General features: G+C 42.5%; 1 protein-coding gene across 2 annotated transcripts; it reads right to left on the bottom strand.

Annotated features, from left to right (window-relative positions):
• Positions 1-1,094: 1,094 nt before the first annotated feature.
• scaf11 (SR-related CTD-associated factor 11) lies at positions 1,095-17,948 on the bottom strand. 2 transcript variants are annotated; one of them, XM_023290441.3, is made up of 15 exons: positions 17,764-17,948; positions 14,183-14,229; positions 13,912-14,057; positions 13,499-13,582; positions 12,928-13,007; positions 12,713-12,792; positions 12,575-12,612; positions 12,425-12,495; positions 10,754-10,879; positions 9,205-9,302; positions 5,779-8,025; positions 4,525-4,856; positions 4,177-4,350; positions 3,325-3,444; positions 1,095-1,893 (listed from the first exon to the last, which is right to left on the bottom strand). In XM_023290441.3, the coding sequence occupies exons 2-15, from the start codon at positions 14,199-14,201 to the stop codon at positions 1,798-1,800; spliced, it is 3,711 nt and encodes a 1,236-aa protein (XP_023146209.2). In that variant the 5' UTR covers positions 14,202-14,229; positions 17,764-17,948; the 3' UTR covers positions 1,095-1,797. The 2 variants fall into 2 exon arrangements, with proteins under 2 accessions (XP_023146209.2, XP_023146218.2); XM_023290450.3 differs by having other exon boundaries at positions 13,499-13,576.
• Positions 17,949-18,711: the final 763 nt, after the last annotated feature.

The following is an 18,711-nucleotide window of genomic DNA, read 5'->3' as shown; positions in this document are numbered from 1 at the left end:
GTCCATCTAAATGGAATGCACACAATATCCAACTTTCAACAATATCAGCAAAAGAAAATGCAAAGTGCTGTATTTACATGTGGCTTGGTGTTAGCACTTTGGCTTTGCACCTAGAAGATCCCTGGTTCTCACCCCGGTCTTCCTGGGATCTTTCTACATAGAGTTTCCATGTTCTCCCTGTGCATGTGTGGGTTTTCTCCAGGTTCTCCAGCTTCCTCCCACAGTCCAAAAACATGCTGAGGTTAATTGGTGATTCTAAATTGTCTGTAGGTGTGAATGTGAGTGTGATTGTTTGTCTCTATGTGTAGTCCTGTGATAGACTGGTGACCTGTCCAGGTGTCTCATGCCTTCACCCTCAGTCAGCTGGGACAGACTCCAGCCCCCCATGACCCTAATGAAGATTAAGTAGTGCATAGATACTAGATGGATGGATTTACATGCAGCTGAAGAAACAGCTGCCACCTTGTGGCTCAGAGCTGTACATGCAGCCTAACAAGCCCTTACAGACCACATACTATGCTTCGAGTTAAGTGTCCTCCAGCTTCTTAGTGCATCTAAAAATTCTGCAAACGTACAAAGTCCACACCCAAGGGAGTTATTCTCTTCCTTAGAAATCACTGCTCCCTACATGCCTCAAACACCTCATTTGAAGTCCACTTTTCTTTCATTCCTGATCTGCATCAGCATGTAAGAAATCAGCATAACACCTGCTGGCAGCTAGCTTAGCACACACTCAAACAGAGAAGGCACAGCTTCCTTGCAAACCTCACTAGAGCTGCATCTCTGCCGTTCTACTCAGAGATTCAAGGTTACCGCATATAACTGATGTTATCTTGCTTTCATCTGCTGACCAATCAGAGTAGATGGGGGATGTAGGGAGGAGGGCCTTAATGAGGCTGAACTAAAGCAAAGCATTTCAGACACAGGGTGACATTATGAGACTAACATGCCTTATGAACATGTAAACATTCTTGTAGACCCAAAAATAATATTGTAACTCTGTAAATGTGTGTAATATGGGCTCTTATGTGTTGGTTGATATGGAGACAAAAGGTGCACCTGAGAGGAAGTCCTCTGACAAACACACAGCACAGTAGGAAGCAGCTAATTTATTTCACTACTCTCTGGATACTTTGCACAGTTCATGTTCACGCATTGACATTTATTACACATTCAGGTAGGGGGCGGGGTCAATTTCACCTGAACCACCCCCCAGGACCCTCGCTTTACATTATACACTCACTGCTGATTGGGGGATGACTCACCAGATGCCAGGCTGTCACTGGGCCACAGAGCTTAATAAAGGCAATGCACTGTGTTTTTAAACTAGGCTTTCATCTGAAATATTATAGAATATTTGAAAAGAACATTGACATTATTCAATTAATAAGCTAGCCGATCAGAATGCCATACAAGTGAAATTCAGTGTACCAGCCGGCACCCCTGGGAGAGGCTCTCCACTACATGAGCTGGTGTGGTTCACTGAGCGTTGCATCAGCCGTCCCACCCCCCTACGCTACCCTGCGCTCTTTACAGTAGTTCCCAAGTCACATGATCTATGCAAAATAAAGGGCTCTTGCATTACAATTTCTGATTGGGTCATTGTTTTCTAACAAAATATGAAAATCTATAGAAAAAAATCTTCATCATTCAATAAAAGGTAGCGATATCAAAAAAGAAAACGCTGGCTCTCCATCGTCTTTCAGCTCGGAGGCCGAATTCCAGCTAGAAGAAATTGCACTTGAGCAGCTGAATGGGTCTGTGAGGGCGTGGCCAGCCCAGCAGCAGGGCGGCAGTTCATTTCTTGCGGGCGTGTTTGTATTTGTCCACGTAGGCCTTCACCAGGTTGGCCACCTTACTGGAGTTCACCTCACCACTCTTGCTGTGACACACCTGAAGGAGAAAGGCCAAACAGAGAATCAATATTAGCCGCCTGCTAGGAAAATACGCCAACTACAAAATCCAAACAAAAACAGAATAGCATCAGTCTAGACCAGGGGTGTCAAACATGCGGCCCGCAGGCCTAAACCGGCCCTCCAGAGGGTCCAATTAGGGCCGTGGATTGACTTAGTAAAGTGTAAAAATTACAGAGAAGATATTAACTGCAGATTGTAAATTTGTAAAACTATAAATTTAAAATAATTTGTAGACCATGACAAGATGTTTGATCATAAAGTAAAATACTAGATTGCTAATTGTTCTTTTGTGTCTCATTTTTGTAATATTTTGTCTTGTTTTTGTTGTTGTGTCTTTTTTTGTTGTTTTGATCATAAAGTAAAATACTATATCATTCAGTTCCAAATGTTAGTTGTAACGTGTAAATGATAAACTGAGGCTTAATGTTGTTGAAATTGAATTTATTTTTCTTAAGAAATTTCAGGTTGTTCATAACGTTTTGCAGAAAGATAATTCCTTAAATGTGAACATTTTCAGAACGTACTTATTTGCAATAGAACAAAGGGAACATCTGGAGTTGTGGTTATTTATAGGTTTGATGCTGTAATTTTACTGGCCTGGTCCACTTCAGATCAAATTGGGCTGAATGTGACCCCTGAACTAAAATGAGTTTGACACTCTTGGTCTAAACACTAAATTAAACAGTGGCTATCTGCTTCCTATGTTAGCTGCAATTACTAGAATACAGTTATTAGAAACAGGCTAAATCAGGGCTTCATAAAAAGTTTCCCACTGGCAGTTCTGGTGCTACCAACCTTAATTAGATGGGCGCATTAAGATATGACTTGGTATCAACCACCCATCCCACTGTATGGTTACAACATGGTATTAATTAACTTTGCTCGCTAAAGAAGCGTCGTCTTCACATAAATTTCAAACTGATTTAAAGGTTGACTGACTCATAACTTGATATCTGCAGTCTAAGGAAAAGACTGGTCACAAAACCACTACATGTTGAAAGCTGTCTGATATCACTTCCTGTGAACTGGAGGCAGGCTAAACTACTCACTCTCTAAACATCTGAACAGTTTACGGACGTTTGCTAATTGTCTCATTCCTACAGACGCTATGGTAAAAGCTTGCCAGTCGGCTTCAGCACTGTGCACAGAAACCTCTAGTCTTCATTCACATATTGTGGCACAGAAACTCAGATGGCCATGTGACAAAAAATTTGTTTACAAAAATACTACTTTCAACCACAGCAGCTATCACACAATTACGTCTGTTTTTCCTGTGTCCTTCTCAATGTTAAATCTAGAACAAACGTAAACTACGTTGTGTGAAAACAAAGCTTGGCAGGTGTAGCAGTCCTAACTGAAGGGGTGAGTGTTGTTTAGCAAACAGTCAGTTGTCAAAGTGAGTGTTTACCTTTTCTACCGCCTTGCGGACAATCTCTTTGTACTCCTCCTTTGTGATTTCCTTCTTTTGGTAAAATGGTTTGATGGCTGTCTTCACTTCATTTATAGCTTTCTCTTGGATCTGTTGTTTCTGGAGCACAAACAGGAAATCAGACTGATTAAAGGGAACCTATTATGCTTTTCCTTACTGTTCCATGTATAATGCTACAGTGTCGTGGTCAAAGTTACAAATAATGAGGTAAGCGTATGTAAAAATAATCCCACTGAGGATGGGCTTCAGATGGCTCTGAATACTGATTGTTTTCTTCTACTCTAATGACTAGCTGGCATCAGCTCACTGTGGATTTATGGACATCTGCCTCCAACAAATAGTGGATTTTCATTTTGCAGGGTGGTTGAGGAAAATTAATGGACATTCATGAGGAAAGTGCTGCCTGACTGACCAGGGAATGAGGATGTGAGGACCGAGAAAGGTTCAGGCAAGCGTGTCAGTGTCAGCCAATCAGAGACAGAGTAGAGTGAGTTGTGCCTTTACCACTCTGCAAAGTGAAAATTCACCTCCAGGAACAGTACATTATGAAGTACAAGCAGTATAGCGGACAAGTATTTGGTGCAGCTTCTCAGCAGCCTTCCAATCTGAAGAAAGAAGGCAGGCCTTCAGGAGCAATAATGGCCAGTTTCAGACAAACTAAAAGGATGAATGAAGAACTATGATGAAACTAATGGGATAATTTTAAACTGTTCATACAAAGCTACTCTAGAGTCTCATTACAAAATTGCAGAACTGAAAATTGAAAAACCATCTTCCTTTAAGAAAGACAGAAATGGACAGACAAAGTTCAGACGGGTGGTAGCATTTTACCTTTTCTTTTTTGGAGCTGTCAGCCTGAGCCTTGTTATACTGGCCTGGCTGAGTTGTAGAGGATGGCAGCACCTGGCTGGGTGCTGGCTGGCCCTGGGTCACTGCTGCAACACCTGCTTTGGTTGGCGTGGGAAGCAGGGCAGGTTTCCCATAACCCACCATAGTACTTGCCATCTGGTGCGAAGCAAATTGACAATAAAGCTTGTGGGAGTGACCTGCTTAAGGACAGCATTCGTGTATCTGAGTTTTTCACTTCAGCTAATTTTGATTTTAATGCACATACAGCATCTGGAACTTCATTCAATCGCACTCATGGAGTACGCCCATCTACGCCTGAGTGTACCCTACCTGTGATGTGTGGCCATCAGGCTGAGCGGCAGCTGTCTGGCTGCCTTGCTGCATGGGTGGAGGTGGTGGAGGAGGGGGAGGGAGGCCCTGAGCCCCAACAGCGGGCACCTGAAGCAGTGGCACGGCAGGGTGAAGGTGCATGGGGACCTGAGGAGGCATGGCGTAGGGCGCTGCGGGCTGCAAGCTGACGGGCAGGGCTCCTCTTGGGCCCTGCATGGGGTAGTGATGGTGAAGAACATTCATCTGCGGAGGATGAGGAGGAATCATGTTCATCACGGGCACCGGAGCGTTACCCGGGACTGCTGGGGGAGGAGGGTCGCTTTTAGGGGGATCTGTGGAACAAAGTTAAGAAGCTGTCAAAGAAAGTTTTGTCATTCTGTTAAAGCCAAAACATATTCTGTAGTCGATTTAAAACTAGGGCTGGCCTGAATAGCAGTTTTTGGGCTCCGGATATTTGGCCCCGATTAATGACAAATATTCAAAGGGTGTGGGGGGGGGGGGTTTGTGCGGACGGACGGATGGACAAACGAGCCAAATATTCAGTTCGGTCCATAACGTCCGACGCGGTGGGCAAACGGTGGAAGGAGCCACGTTTTCGGCTCGGTTCGTAACGTCTGGAGGAGGGGACGCCGCGAATATTAGGATCAGTTCATAATGTAACGTCTGATGGGGGGGACACGTCGGGCTAACTGACAAGACGCAATCCAAATATTTGGATCTCAAAATAAATATTCGGATACCATCGTCAACCGAATATTCAGATATTCGGTTCCAGCGCTAGATTTAACATGCTGCATATTTATACAGTACATTAATGTTAAATAAACGGAAACAATGAAAATGTGCAGAAGATACTGAAGAGGAGGTGTTAACAGCACACAATAAACAGTAGAATCAACCCAGTAGACTTACACCAAAAATAGATGCTGGTGGAATGAAACAACTGTGAGACTTTCACAGAAAAATATTCACTTCAAAGGAATCACTTTTTCCTCTCAGTCTAATAAATCGTAGGTGCCTCGGGCTAATTTCTGATTTGTTTTCTTTTCACACTGCAACTACAATTATCTTCCTCTCCGGGCCTGAAAGAGAGCAGTGATACCAAACACCATGACAGCTGCTGTATTTATAGGGAAATTTGGCTAATCCATGGCAGGCTTTTCTTCCTCCACTTAATCCAGCAGCTCCAGAAGTGATAACTGTCCAGAGGGGTCTGGTTTACTCTGTTATACAGGAAAACTGAAGAGGACTGACCTGCTGCTACTGGCTGCTGCTCCTCCTCTTGTCGGTTCCAGTTGCCTGGTCCTCCTCTCTCCCTCTTTGAGTAGTAGTCCTGGACATCGGCAGGTAGCGTCCTCCTGACAGCCCAGCTGGACGCTGAGGACCAGCCTGAGCGGTCGAGCATAGAGTCTCCTGGCTCGGGCTCTTTCCTCCGACCCCCACCGCGGTTTTCATTGAAGCGGCTGTACGCGTCGTTCCCTGAATTGTTGCCTGTACCTGAGAAGTTGTTTCTGGGCTGCCAGCGGTTCTCGGCAGATTCTTCCTGTTGATTGTAGAAGCTGCGGTTGCCGCCGCCTCTGCCTGCTCCCCGGCCACGTTCAAACCCTCCACGGCCCCCCCTGCCCCGTGCTTCTCCTCTGTTCCCCCCACTGTTGCGGTTGTCTTCCCATCGTGAGCCACCACCGAAGCTAAAGTCGCGGTTCCTGCCGTCAGCTTCACCCCGACTCTTGTCTGTAACCCAGTCAGGATTATCTGACCAGCCCTTGCGCTCAGGAGACCCTTCTGGAGGCACGCCATTTTCAAAGCGGCCAGCGCTTCCGTGGTATCGCCGTCCATCACCACCAGAACCACCGCTAGGCCCAGACCTCCAGCCACCCCTGCGCTCTTTTCTCTGGGGAGAGTCCTCTCTGGACGCAGGTCGTTCGGGTCTGTAGGATCTAGTTCTGGATCGGGATCTGGATCGAGACCGGGATCTGGACCTAGATCTACTCCTTGATCGCCGCCGCCTCCTCTCTCGACTACGGTCCCTCCTAGAGTAGTCTCTCTCTCCATCTCGCTCCCTGTCTCTTTCTCTGCTGCGAGCTCGTGAAGAACGACTCGAGGGTGGGCTGCCGTCACGGTCTCTAGACCGTGAACGTGAGTGCCGGGATGATTCCCGTTTAGAGTCCCTTTTTGGTGACCAGGTAGAGGTTGGGGAGTGGAAGCGAGAGCGCCTCTGCTTGCCGTTCTTCCTCTCTTGGCTCCTTTCTCTCTCCTGCTGGTCCTTGCTGTCCTCGTCCTTGGTGACTTGACTTTCAGAAGCAGTAGTCAGAGGTTCTGCAGCAGCTGGGGAAGCACTCTCACTCGGAAGTTCCAAAATGGGATCGTTCCCATGCTCACTCATGGGTGAACTGCAGTCCATGGGGATGACGTTTGTGTCATCTTTGGATGCGCCGTCATCCTTGGCTTCGTCCCCACAGCTGTCAACCTCTGAACGCTCTTCCGAGTTGAGCATTTTCGAATGCTCCTCTGAAACTTTTGCTTCCATGTCAGCTACATTTTCTTCTGACTCTTCAGCAGAGGGGGAGCCAGACTGTCCCAAGTTCTCACATGATTCAGCCTTTTGCTCTTTTGGAGAGTCTTCATGGTTGGTTTCTTCTGACTCTGCACAAATCTCCATGTTGTCATGCTGCTCGGCCTGTTCTTCACACTGTGGAGACATCAGGTCTTCCAGCGGAGTGTTGGGAGAGTCAGAGGGGGATGGTGACTGCCTTTTCTCTGAATCTTTTTCTCCACAGGACACTGGGCTGGCTGCGTCGTCCTCCTCCTCTCTTTTGCTCTGGACATCCTCAGAGCATGAAGCAGGGCTGTTAGGAGCTGAGTCTGAGGGACAAGAGACATCATTGTCTCCTTCGTCAGCTTTCTCTTCTTGTTTGTGTTCATTAGATTGTTCCTGAGTCTCATCACTGTCCTGCTCCAAGTTCTTCAAAGATCCTGCAGTTCCTTGATCATCAGCAGAGTCAACACCATCCAGCTCTTCCTCGAGGCCGCCTTCAGCATCAGACGGCAGCTGTTCCGAGTTGTTCACGTCCTGCTCCTGTTCAGTTTTATCTTCCTCCTCCTCTTCCTCCTTCTCCTTGTTGCCACTTCCTTCACCCTCTTCCTCACTTGCTGCTGGGCTGTTAATGACTTCAGGAGAGCGTTTTTTCCTTGCTGGGGCTTTCCGCTTCCCACTGGCTTTCCGGTTTGTTACCCGTTTACCCTTCCTCTTGGCTGGCACCTGAGAAGTCTTGACCGGCTTGTTGGATTGGCTGGCAGACGAGTCAGAGTCTGACACACTGGACTGTGGTGGTGATGGTGGTTCAGCTGCAGGAGTCTCTTCCTGGGTTTTACTGTTGCGTCCAGAGCGTCTGGCTGGCAGAGACTCTGCCTCTTTGGAGGGAGCTTTGGAGGCTGAAGCTCGGCCGCCTCTCTTCTCTCCTCCTTTGGGACACGTGATGGCGCAGACAACACCCTGAAACACTGCAGGAGACACAAATGGTTGTGAATAGAACCAGTGAGTTCTTGAGAATTTCAGCACATACAGCAGGGCTTTCTCACACAATGTGTAAGTGTGACACTGAATGCAACAAGGCCACTGCCAAGCCAGAAAATGAACTTTTTGGTGGTTACAATAAGGATGTTCTCAGTCAATCCTACTGACAGGTATCAGGGTTGATGTGGGCATCAGTTAAAGGATCGTATCGACCACAATACAACTGTTGAGATTCTTTTTTTGTTATTCAGCCTTGGATTTTTTTTTCTACAATGTCATCATTTATGAAGTGAAACACTGATGTCTGTTTTGTTAAATGTTAATTTTGACCATTTTTGGATTTATTTAACTTTGTACAGTAGATAAAAAGGAAATGCGAAGACAGAGACTCTGCTGCTGGGGGAATTTTGTCCCATAAGGTAAGTGCTCTAATCACGTATTCCAATAGATTCTCTCTTGTTTAATTTGATATTGAGCATCAACAGCATTAGTATCAACTATCAGATTTCTGATATCGTGACATCCATAGTGTGGACTTTTTGCTTATGTCAACATAACCAGCTCTAAATGAAAGTGACCAGCGCAACAATAAGAACTAGGAATACAATTTGTTTATCAACTTGTCAGAAAATAATGGAAAACGCATAAAATTTCTATCACGTAAGGCAGCTCAACCTCAAAGTGTCTTCTATAGCTCATTGTTCCCCATCAGTTCACGTTCACTAATATGGTATCAATGATACAAGACAACCAGCTTCATAGTTTTGATCCAGGAACTTTGGTATCTGGACTCAGAAAAATCAAAAAGTGCAGACTTAACCGGTCACACTTGTTATATAATCTTCTGCTGCTATGTCAAAATGACTCTGTATTGATAGAATACTCATTCCTAGAAACAAAGAACTGTGATCTGGACTGGTCAATTAAAGAAAAAAATATTATTTTAATAATTAAATATTAATCATCTAGCATCAGAGTTAGTTGTATTATAACATAACTATATATTAGAATCAAATATTAAATTGAATTAAGTACCAAAACTTTCAAATGACAAATTCACATAAGGAAGTGACATTTTTCAGGAACACACTGAATTACATGGTATTGTACAAACCTGTTTGCCATTATCATTGTAAATAAAGTCAACTGTGTCTGTTGTGACTCACCAAAATGGCTCGGGCCAAACAACTGTGAGCTGGAGGTGAAGGGAGATGAAATGAGTCCAAATGGGCTGTGGTTCCAACTAGTTGGATGGAAACTCTGCCTGTAAATGTACAACACAACAAAAAAGCAAAGGAACTGTCAGGTTTGATTTCAGTGATTGGATCAGTCTCACCACAAACTGTGAATCCAAAGTCCTGTTTGCATGGATGCTGATCACTGAGACGTCAAGTGCTAAACTGAATGCAAAGAACATTTCAGTTATTGTCCCTGAAAAAGGGACGCGACTACAACCAAACCAAAACACTACAGCTGATGTGTTTTAACTAGAGCTGGGACTTGAACGTGTTAATTTCGCTTAATTAATTGCAGAAAAAAATAATGTGTTTAAAAAAAAATTAACGCACTTGATCGCACCTTTCTCAGTTCTCTAATTTTTGGCACACCGGTAACACTCCAGCCCAGTAGGTGACAGTAATGAACCTAAAACCTGTTTGCCAGTTATGAAGTAGATCCCCAGGACGCACTGAGTGACGTCAGCACAAGAAAGTTTGGTGAACTCTAAAGGAAGACGAGACCACATTGAGCTTGTTTTGTGGAAAGTTTTCTTTTAACAATCTTCCTAATGGCAGCTTGGATAAAGGCGTGGTTGTGTGCAAATTGTGCAGCAAAGAGTTTTGTGATCACTGCAGCACTTCAAGCCAATGGTATCAACTCAATGTAAAACATGTTGCTGTTAGCATCAGAGCTAACGTTAGCTACGACAGTCCTCGTACAGGCAAACAGTGTAGCCATCCCATAACAGACCACTTTAGAAGACATTAAAAGTACTTTAGTTTACAAAAAGTCTTAAAATGTTGAATATAATCGCTATAATTGGACTTTAAGTTTGCAGTAATCCGTGAATGTAGTAGATGAAAAATGCAGATAAATAGAAATTAAACAAATATTTTTGTTGTTTAAGTTCACATATACACTACTGTTTAAAAGTTTGGGGTCACCCAGACAATTTCATATTTTCCATGAAAACTCACACTTTTATCCATGTGCTAACATAACTGCACAAGGGTTTTCTAATCATCAATGAGCCTTTCAACACCATTAGCTAACACAATGTAGCATTAGAACACAGGAGTGATGGTTGCTGGAAATGTTCCTCTGTACCCCTATGGAGATATTCCATTAAAAATCAGCTGTTTCCAGCTAGAATAGTCATTTACCACATTAACAATGTCTACACTGGATCGATTAATTAATTTCAAAGCCTCTAATTAGATTTTTTTTCATCGCGTCCCACCACTAGTTTTAACTTGTGTGCGCTGCTCTGCCATTTCATTCCAACACATGAAACACAGGGTGATAATCAGTCCAGTCTTCCTGACTGATGAACCTGATATTGTCATCTGAGTTTTCCCAATAAGCCTCCAGCCTCCACACTTTCAGTAGAAAGTCTGAGTGTCAAACTAAGGATGTGGAGTCTGAGAGCATCTAGTGAAAGAGGCTATAAAGATGTGCCAACAAAGTCACAGCAGTGGTGGGTAGGACTCTCGTTACCTTGAGGTGCCGTTAGCAGGGATGGGAGCAGCAGGAGAGAGCCAAGGACAATGTTGTGCCTGGGATTTGCACTGCTTGAATCCAGTGTCATATGGTATGTCCTCTGCCAACCAAGCAGGATCTGAACTGCAGGATGATGAAAACAAGATGAAGATCTTTCTAAAAAGTTAAAACACTGACACTTAGCTGTAAACTTAGTCTACACAGATGATATCTCTCCGTAACATTACTCTAGCGCAGATTTACTCTTTTTTTCAAATCAAGTGTGATCAAGAAATTCTGAGACCGCGACTATAAAAAACAAGAACCCTTCTATGTGTAATTTTGACCTCAATCCCCTTTGAAGTTGTCCTCTTGTTCTGTTCTGACCACATTTGCAATTTCACCATGGATCTCAAACTATCACAGAGAGCAAACATCCATTTCTGTGCTACACTGACTCCTCCTTCATGTCAAGGATCATCCCTGGGGATGAGAGTTGGGTTTACAGCTGCCACCCAGAGAGCAAAAAGCAGTCTTCAGCCTAAGAGTGAGACTGAAGATGGTGCGTCGGGTCAGCAGTGTGACTAACAGCATGCCTCTCGTTTTGTTTAGCATTCACAAGGCAGTGCACTGTGAATTCATCCCCCAGCATCTGTCAGTGCAGAATTTCACTGTCCCATTCTGAGGCATCTGAGAGGCAAAATTCAAAACAAACAACCCGAACTGTGGCACATGCCAACGCACACCTGCTCACACAGCACTGAAAAACACAAAGGTATTGTGGCCGCACCAACAATTAATGACAAAAACATTTGTTAATTACATTTTTTGTCACAGTAAGAATGAACCTAAAAGAAAACACACACACACACTAATATTTCAAAACAAGATCTGTGGCAAAAAATGTTAAAATGTTTGTTGTGCCAGACAATTAAAACTGTACAATAAAGCCTTATATAGTGTATTACAGCCTTTTTGGAACAGTGCAGCTCCTGAGTAGCAAAAAATTTCCTCCACCACTCAATATATCTCTTGTTCAGAAGCAGATGTAGATATTTCACTGCTTGCACACACTATTAACTACCATCACTAAGAATGTAACATACAAAAGAAATGTTATCCAAAGTTCTCAGGTTTTGGCAGAAACTGATTTTTTAACCCAGCAACAAAACTGCAGACAAACCACAAGCATATAGGTAACAGTAGACATTTATGAAAAGGGAAGCTAACATAGCTAACATATCTACACTCCAAAAGTACTAGAACAGTGAGGCCAGTTCCTTTATTTTTGCTGTAGACTGAAAACATTTGGGTTTGACGTCAAACGATGCAGGACGATGTAAATACCTGGAAATAAAAGCGGAAATGTTGATCTCTTGTCTCATATTCATCTTTTAATATCAAACCCAAATGTTTTCAGTCTGCAGCAAAAATAAAGGAAGCGGCCTCACTGTTCCAATACTTTTGGAGGGGAGTGTAAATCGTCCTGTAGATGTGTTTGGTATCTCCTCTCAAGTGAAACCCAGGCACTGAACATGTGCTCTGTAATTATGTAGACCCTTTAAACTCTTCACATGCACCACCCCTACACTACGCTGCAGTGTAAACAACAGAAAGCACTAACAGAGCATTAGCAGATTTGTCAAAGTTGATTGTAATCAATTACAACTGACTGGCATCATGACTTACATGTCCGGTGTGGATGTCGTTACTGACACACATGGAGGCGGAGACCAAGTGCAGCATTCTGTTCCTCTCACCTGAATAAAATACGTCAAACACCAATGAGATTTAACTACGACATGTGGGACAGTGAAAAACGACCAGAAGAAGAGGCACCTTTTTTCTGCTCAGTGAAGACGGGTCCTCGTCGTTACCTGCAAAAACCATCAACAGACTGTCAGCTGGCACAATGTGAGCAGGTCAGACAGATATCGGGAGGAAGTTACTGGAATTACTGGAGGGTTTTTAACATACATTTCCTCACAAGTCCTTTCGTTTTGGCGTCCGCCGTCCTCTCCACCTTTTGCCGCCTCGGTCTTCTTGCGGTTTTGCTTCTGAAAAACAACAACCAACATTGTTTAAAGCTGATTTCATAGTCAAACTTTTGAAAAACTAAGTTATATATTACAATATCACTTTTTTTCAGTAGAGTTTCTGTGACAAAAAAGAAAAAAGAAACTGACGCTCACTTGAGACAGACTTTTTGTTCAGGGTTTCTACAGCAGCAGCTCTCAGCTTCAGCTGGAGTTGGGTGCTTCCTCACAGGAACCTTAAAACAAGGAGGATGGAAGCACATTCAGTTTCAGAGCAATCATTTAGCATGACATGAAGGTCAGCTGAGGCTGTGTGTTTGTCTAACAGGTGACCTGCAGCACGTTTGGCTGGGACATCAACACTGTAAACAAATTCTGACTGGCAGCTGTTGCTTTCCAATCAAGGCCAGGCTGTCATGAACTACTTCGAAACCGCATCACTTAAACACCTCAACTGAAATTTCTGGGCATGTTTTGAACTAGTCAACTAGCAAATATTATTTCTACTGAAATGTTTTGACTGGCTTCACGCAGAGAAGTTCTATCAACAAAGACAGATGACAAACAGAATGCAGACAGCGACATGCACAGGAAGGAGAGACTTCATTTCAACAGAACACAGGAGGCATGTACTTTACAGAGCAGGTCATGTCAGGTCACCTTGAAAATACCAGCAGCAAACGGCCTCATCTTTGACAAAGAAAACACTTGCAGAAACCAGACTGACCTGCACACAGCTCAGATTCCCGTCCCATCTGTAAACATTGCTGAAAGGTCTTCTATCCACAGGGCAGGAGGGAGCCATCTGCAACTTCAACGTCAAGCAAATAAAACAGTGTTAATAATAAACATGAATGAAATAAACATCCTAATGACCTACAGGCTTTCCTACACTGAGATGAATCACATTGGGGGGAAATCCGTAAATGCTATTTTTGGCATGTTCGTTGGCAGAAGGCCAATATTAGTAATGGCCTTAAAAAGTCCACTACATTTTTCAAATCCTCATATGGAACAACAATTTACAATAAAAGTTCATTTTTAAAAATAAATCTGTGGAAAAATTAATCTTTTTATAAGCCACCAGCACGACAATTTCTAAACTGATAATATTATCTGATAGCATAGTGGCTCTGTCACCTCCGCCCAAGTGAGGAGGCATCTGAGGCAGAAGACATGGCAGCAGCTGTCAGGCATGGCGAGCTCGCCTCCAGACAGGACGCCCAGGCAGATCGGACATCTCTCCGCCTCCTCAGCGTCTGTCCCGTCAGGCGGGCCCTGGCCGCCTAAACACACAGGAGAGGACACGCATGCTTTTAGAGCACTATCTAGTTTCCAATTTATGTCAACCAAAGACACACTAAAGATTTTAAATGTCATCAGCGGGTATGTTGGCTTGTAAAAATCTCACCACTTCCAGCTCCAGTCATGTCTGGCCCCAGGCTGTCCTGATCCCCACTACAACACAGAGAGGACAAAAATGAGTGCAGCTGATAACGTACACCAGTGGAATTACTGCAGGAAACCCTTTCAATAAAGTTACCTTAAGTCACATAAAAAAAGAGCACTACACTTAGCTCGCCGTGTTGTGTTGTGGTGGTAGGTGATATTTAAAACTTCTCACTGCCTACTACAGAGTACAGCTGCATCTAACAGTTATTTTCATTGTCATTAATGGGTTGGTTATTTTCCTAATTCAAATATTCTTAATGATATTCAAAGATATTCAGTTTACTGTAGTACAGGAGAAACAAACCAGAAAACAACCACATTTAGGAAGCTAAAATAAAGAATTTAGACTTTTTTCTTGGAAAAATACTCAAATCTATTAATTAACAAAATTGATGGAAAATTTGAAAGTTGAAAGCAGACTCACCACTACAGTTCTACTACTGAGATTCAGAGATTTTAGATCAGATGGTGTTATAGGTTCAGTGTGAGGTGTTAGTTATTACTCTGCCAAGGAGGCGGAGCCTCTGCGGAGTTATGTGATGATCGGCGTACATTTGTCCATCTGTCTGTCTGTCTGTTAGCAACATTACTCAAAAACGGACTAATGGAGGAAGGTCAGAAATTACACAAGGACCAAATGTTTAGATTTTGGCAGTGATGTGGCTTATATTTAGGTCAAGCAATTCTGTATCCATACATAACATAAACATGCGTAACACACCTGTGCTGAGCGTAAGATCATTTTGTTTGTGGGTACATCTATATTAAATGGATACATTCTATGTTGCCGTGATTTCTGCCACGAATTTTGTCAAGCTTTCCGCTGTTGGAAATGGTACGACTAAGCAGCCTTGGCAGAGTAAAACACTCTCTGAGTGCTTTTCTTGTTTGCATATTTATCTCTTCCTCTGCTCATATTGGTTGGTCCCTACCTACTAGTAGCTCCTACATAATATTTAAATAAATGATAAAATCTTCCATCCCACTTTATACTCTTCCACAACTAAGGAAAAACACAGCAAAAGAAACAAATCAAATGCAGACAAATGGTCTTGTCTGAATATGATCAATATAAAATCAAGGTCTGTCTCTACTGGGGTTGAATGGTTGCTCTGAAATACTACATGATATCATGAAATACTACAGTATTTTAAAACCAGAACCCGACTGAAGGATCCACATCAAACCACTGTGCCAGCATAACTGTTGGTGCTTTCAAACAGCAAATACACAACAGATTATTTGGAGAAAGACAATCTCTAGCTACGTACACATGAGGCTTTATTCTGACAGAACAGTTCAGAGATGAGTTTCATGTAAGTACAAGGCAAGGAAACCAATGACTCTCATAAAAACAGAGTATTTAAGACCAGAATCAGAGCTGGAGGATGTGAAGACGTTAACCTGCTCCCACTGCCACCAAAACCCAGACAAATAACAGAAAATGTGTGGCTACATGGTATCGATGAATTGTCTCCAGCTCTCCCTTTCACAGAATCTAGATGTAATGTCAGTTTTCACCAAAGCAGAAATAACTCACGCCAGACAAGCTCAGTATTTACAAGGAAAGTACTGAACACGGAAGATGAAGCAACCACAGAGCTGTAGGCAGCTCGTCTGGCTGCTGCTGTACAACTACTGTGAGCGACACACTCATGTTTTAGCATGATTAGATATTGATGGATTGCTTTTGCCAACAGCCAATACTTGAGACAAAAATATTCTGAACTTTAATGTGTGCCAATATGACACACACCTTTTACAGCAGAGCTTTATCCCTGTCAGGATAGAACAGCCTTTATCCATTCACAGAACACCAAAACTTGCGTTGTTGTACAAACTGAGAAGCCAGCATCAGCTCAGTGTACAAGTCTACCCACGGTGAATCATCAAACCAACGAATTACAAAGTTATTCCCGTTTTGGTAGTTTAAGCACAATATTTCTGAAATATATGAAGATCTGTAATAGCAGAGGGAGATGCTAAAGATGAACCCTGATGACATGCTTCAACCTGACTACGTGCCACGTACACTGGGTTCACATTACTGCATGAAGAGGAAAAAAAAAAATATATATATATATACATACATACATACATACATACATACATACATATATATATAGTAGTATATAGTAGTATATATATACATACATACTTACATATATATATATATATATATATATATATATATATATATATATATATATATATATATATATATATATATAAAACAACAAAAAATGATGCTTAAGATTTACAAAGACGGTAACATCACATCAACATAAATTAAACATTTTTGATATGATTTCCTAAAAACTTGTTAGCAGCCAAATTATATAATAGTAACAGTATTTCTAAACCAAAACAGAACGTATAAGGCATCAAGGATGTTAATGAGCAATGGTTCATCAGTTTATTTACATTACTAATTTAATGGTTTAAAAATATATTAACCAAAAAGGCAGAAGATGAGACATACATGTTAGAGTGTGTACTATAGATTTGCTGTAGTCCCTGGTTGCATGACCAGGTGAAGTGTCTTACTATTTATTGAGATGGAGTTACAGGTGTGTTTGCTGACCGTGTGTACGCGTCGCTTAACACAAGCGCACCTCTTGGTTATTTAAGCAGTAACTCCACCTTAGACCTTCACCACGGCTTTCTGTATTGGTCTTTGGCCTCTGTGGAGTATCAAATTCAAAACTATTTAACAGGCTTTTAGGTCCACAATCCAGACTTGAGTTATTTACAGTCTGAGTAGTGTTGAACAACTCCACCAGGCCATCACACTGCTCTAGCTGGCTGACAGCGGGCACAAAACCTGAGCCTCTGATATCTGATCCAGAACCAGCCTGGATGCCACCACTTTCCCTGTCAAAGATTTTAAAATTTACCTAAGTGAAACCTGTGCCAAACACTGACACCAGAGCATCGTTTTCTAACCACTTAAAGCAACACAATCAACACAGACCATCTGTCATTAGCCCTGTACTCCAACTGTCATTATAACTCTGTTATTCGCTGTATTTTACCATCTAACACTACCGGCTAACTGATAAGCCTGGGAGCTCCGATCAAACCGTCAATTTAGCCTATGTGTTAATACATAGTAAATATAGTGATTGGTGTAGTGAAATCACGGTTAAGCTGGCAAGCAGACACTTGTGAACGCCTGCTGTTGTTTTTGCCAGCACGGCCTGGCTGCTGGAGGCACAAAATTAGCACCAAGTTGTTCAAGCAGTGCCAACACGACGGTGACAACATGGTTGTTATTGGTTAGCCGGACTGCTACTGCTAGCTAAAAACACGGCTACCTAAGGGCTAGCCCGCTGTTGTTAGCACGGCAGCAAACACGGCTAAATACAGTTTATTAATAGCCGCGAAGATTGCACTGAAGGTCATAAGTTAGCCAGCTAGCTAGGTGGCAGCAAGCGAGTTTAGCCGAGAGCTAACTAGCGGCTTTGAACAACAGCACCTGCTTACGTCGCTTTTAGCCTGCTAGCAGCTAGCTCCACTGAGCTAAGTGTCGGTACTCACCTCTGAGTGCGGCCGCGACTCGTTTGCACCTACTAAACCGTTTGCAGCGTCCAAACTCCCGCTATGAAATGCTGACAAATAGCACTACCTGGGAACTGTTTTGGGCTAAAAACGGAGCGTAGCTTTCAGAAAGTCTCAGCCACATGTCTCGCAGTCTGGCCGCGAGTTTGTGCCGTTGGCGCCCCCTATCGGAGCCGCCGAGCGTTACAGAACACAGGGATTTATCTATCTGGTGCATTTACATAACAAAGACAGAACAGCGGAGTAAATTCATACATGCATGCATAAACACTCCTATGAAATACACAAATATATAAATATCAAATAAAAGTCCCCTGAAATCAATACAGGTAGTCGTTTGAAAACGTTTTCTAAAAACTTTTTTGATTAATTGTTTCACTTATTTATTGCCTGATTAATGTATTAATTTCAAAGCCACATTCATTTATTTTATGGCAGTGTTTATTAATCAATCAATTCATTTGTCTCCCAGAAACACAGCAACAGGTGGTACAAAATCCCACAACTAAAAATGACACTTTATTACTTTATTTGCTTTAGATGGATGTCACTGACATGGTGTATTTGTGGTCCTCTAAAGTTGCTGATTTATTTGCCAAATAAAAAAGCAAACTGGATGTATAAAATCAAGCTCTAGAAATATTAGAATATTAGAAATATTACAACAGATGAAATAATGTCTTTATACTTTCCTGATACAAACCAACATGCCACAAATGACACAAACAAATCAGATTTGACGCAAACAGAGCACTGAACACTGGTAATTGTAAATATTGCAACATTGCACATGCACATCACACAGACTGCACGTTCTCTGTTTGCACTGTGTACATACCATAAATATGTCCATTTTACCTGTTTGTATTTCTTGTATATTATAGTTTTATTTTATATATATATATATATATATATATATATATATAT

Source organism: Amphiprion ocellaris, chromosome 21, assembly GCF_022539595.1.
Source record: "Amphiprion ocellaris isolate individual 3 ecotype Okinawa chromosome 21, ASM2253959v1, whole genome shotgun sequence".
Lineage (NCBI taxonomy): Eukaryota > Metazoa > Chordata > Actinopteri > Pomacentridae > Amphiprion > Amphiprion ocellaris.
The sequence above is the reverse complement of the archived record's forward strand: the minus strand, read 5'-3'. Positions and strand labels throughout refer to the sequence as shown.

What these genes read in the sequence shown, in the direction of transcription:
- scaf11 (XM_023290441.3), bottom strand. An exon ending in CTTCACTGAGCAGAAAAAAG is followed by an intron (nt 12,496 to 12,574) that starts GTGCCTCTTCTT and finishes TATTTTATTCAG; the next exon opens with GTGAGAGGAACAGAATGCTG. An exon ending in GTTTGGCCCGAGCCATTTTG is followed by an intron (nt 8,026 to 9,204) that starts GTGAGTCACAAC and finishes TGTCTCCTGCAG; the next exon opens with TGTTTCAGGGTGTTGTCTGC.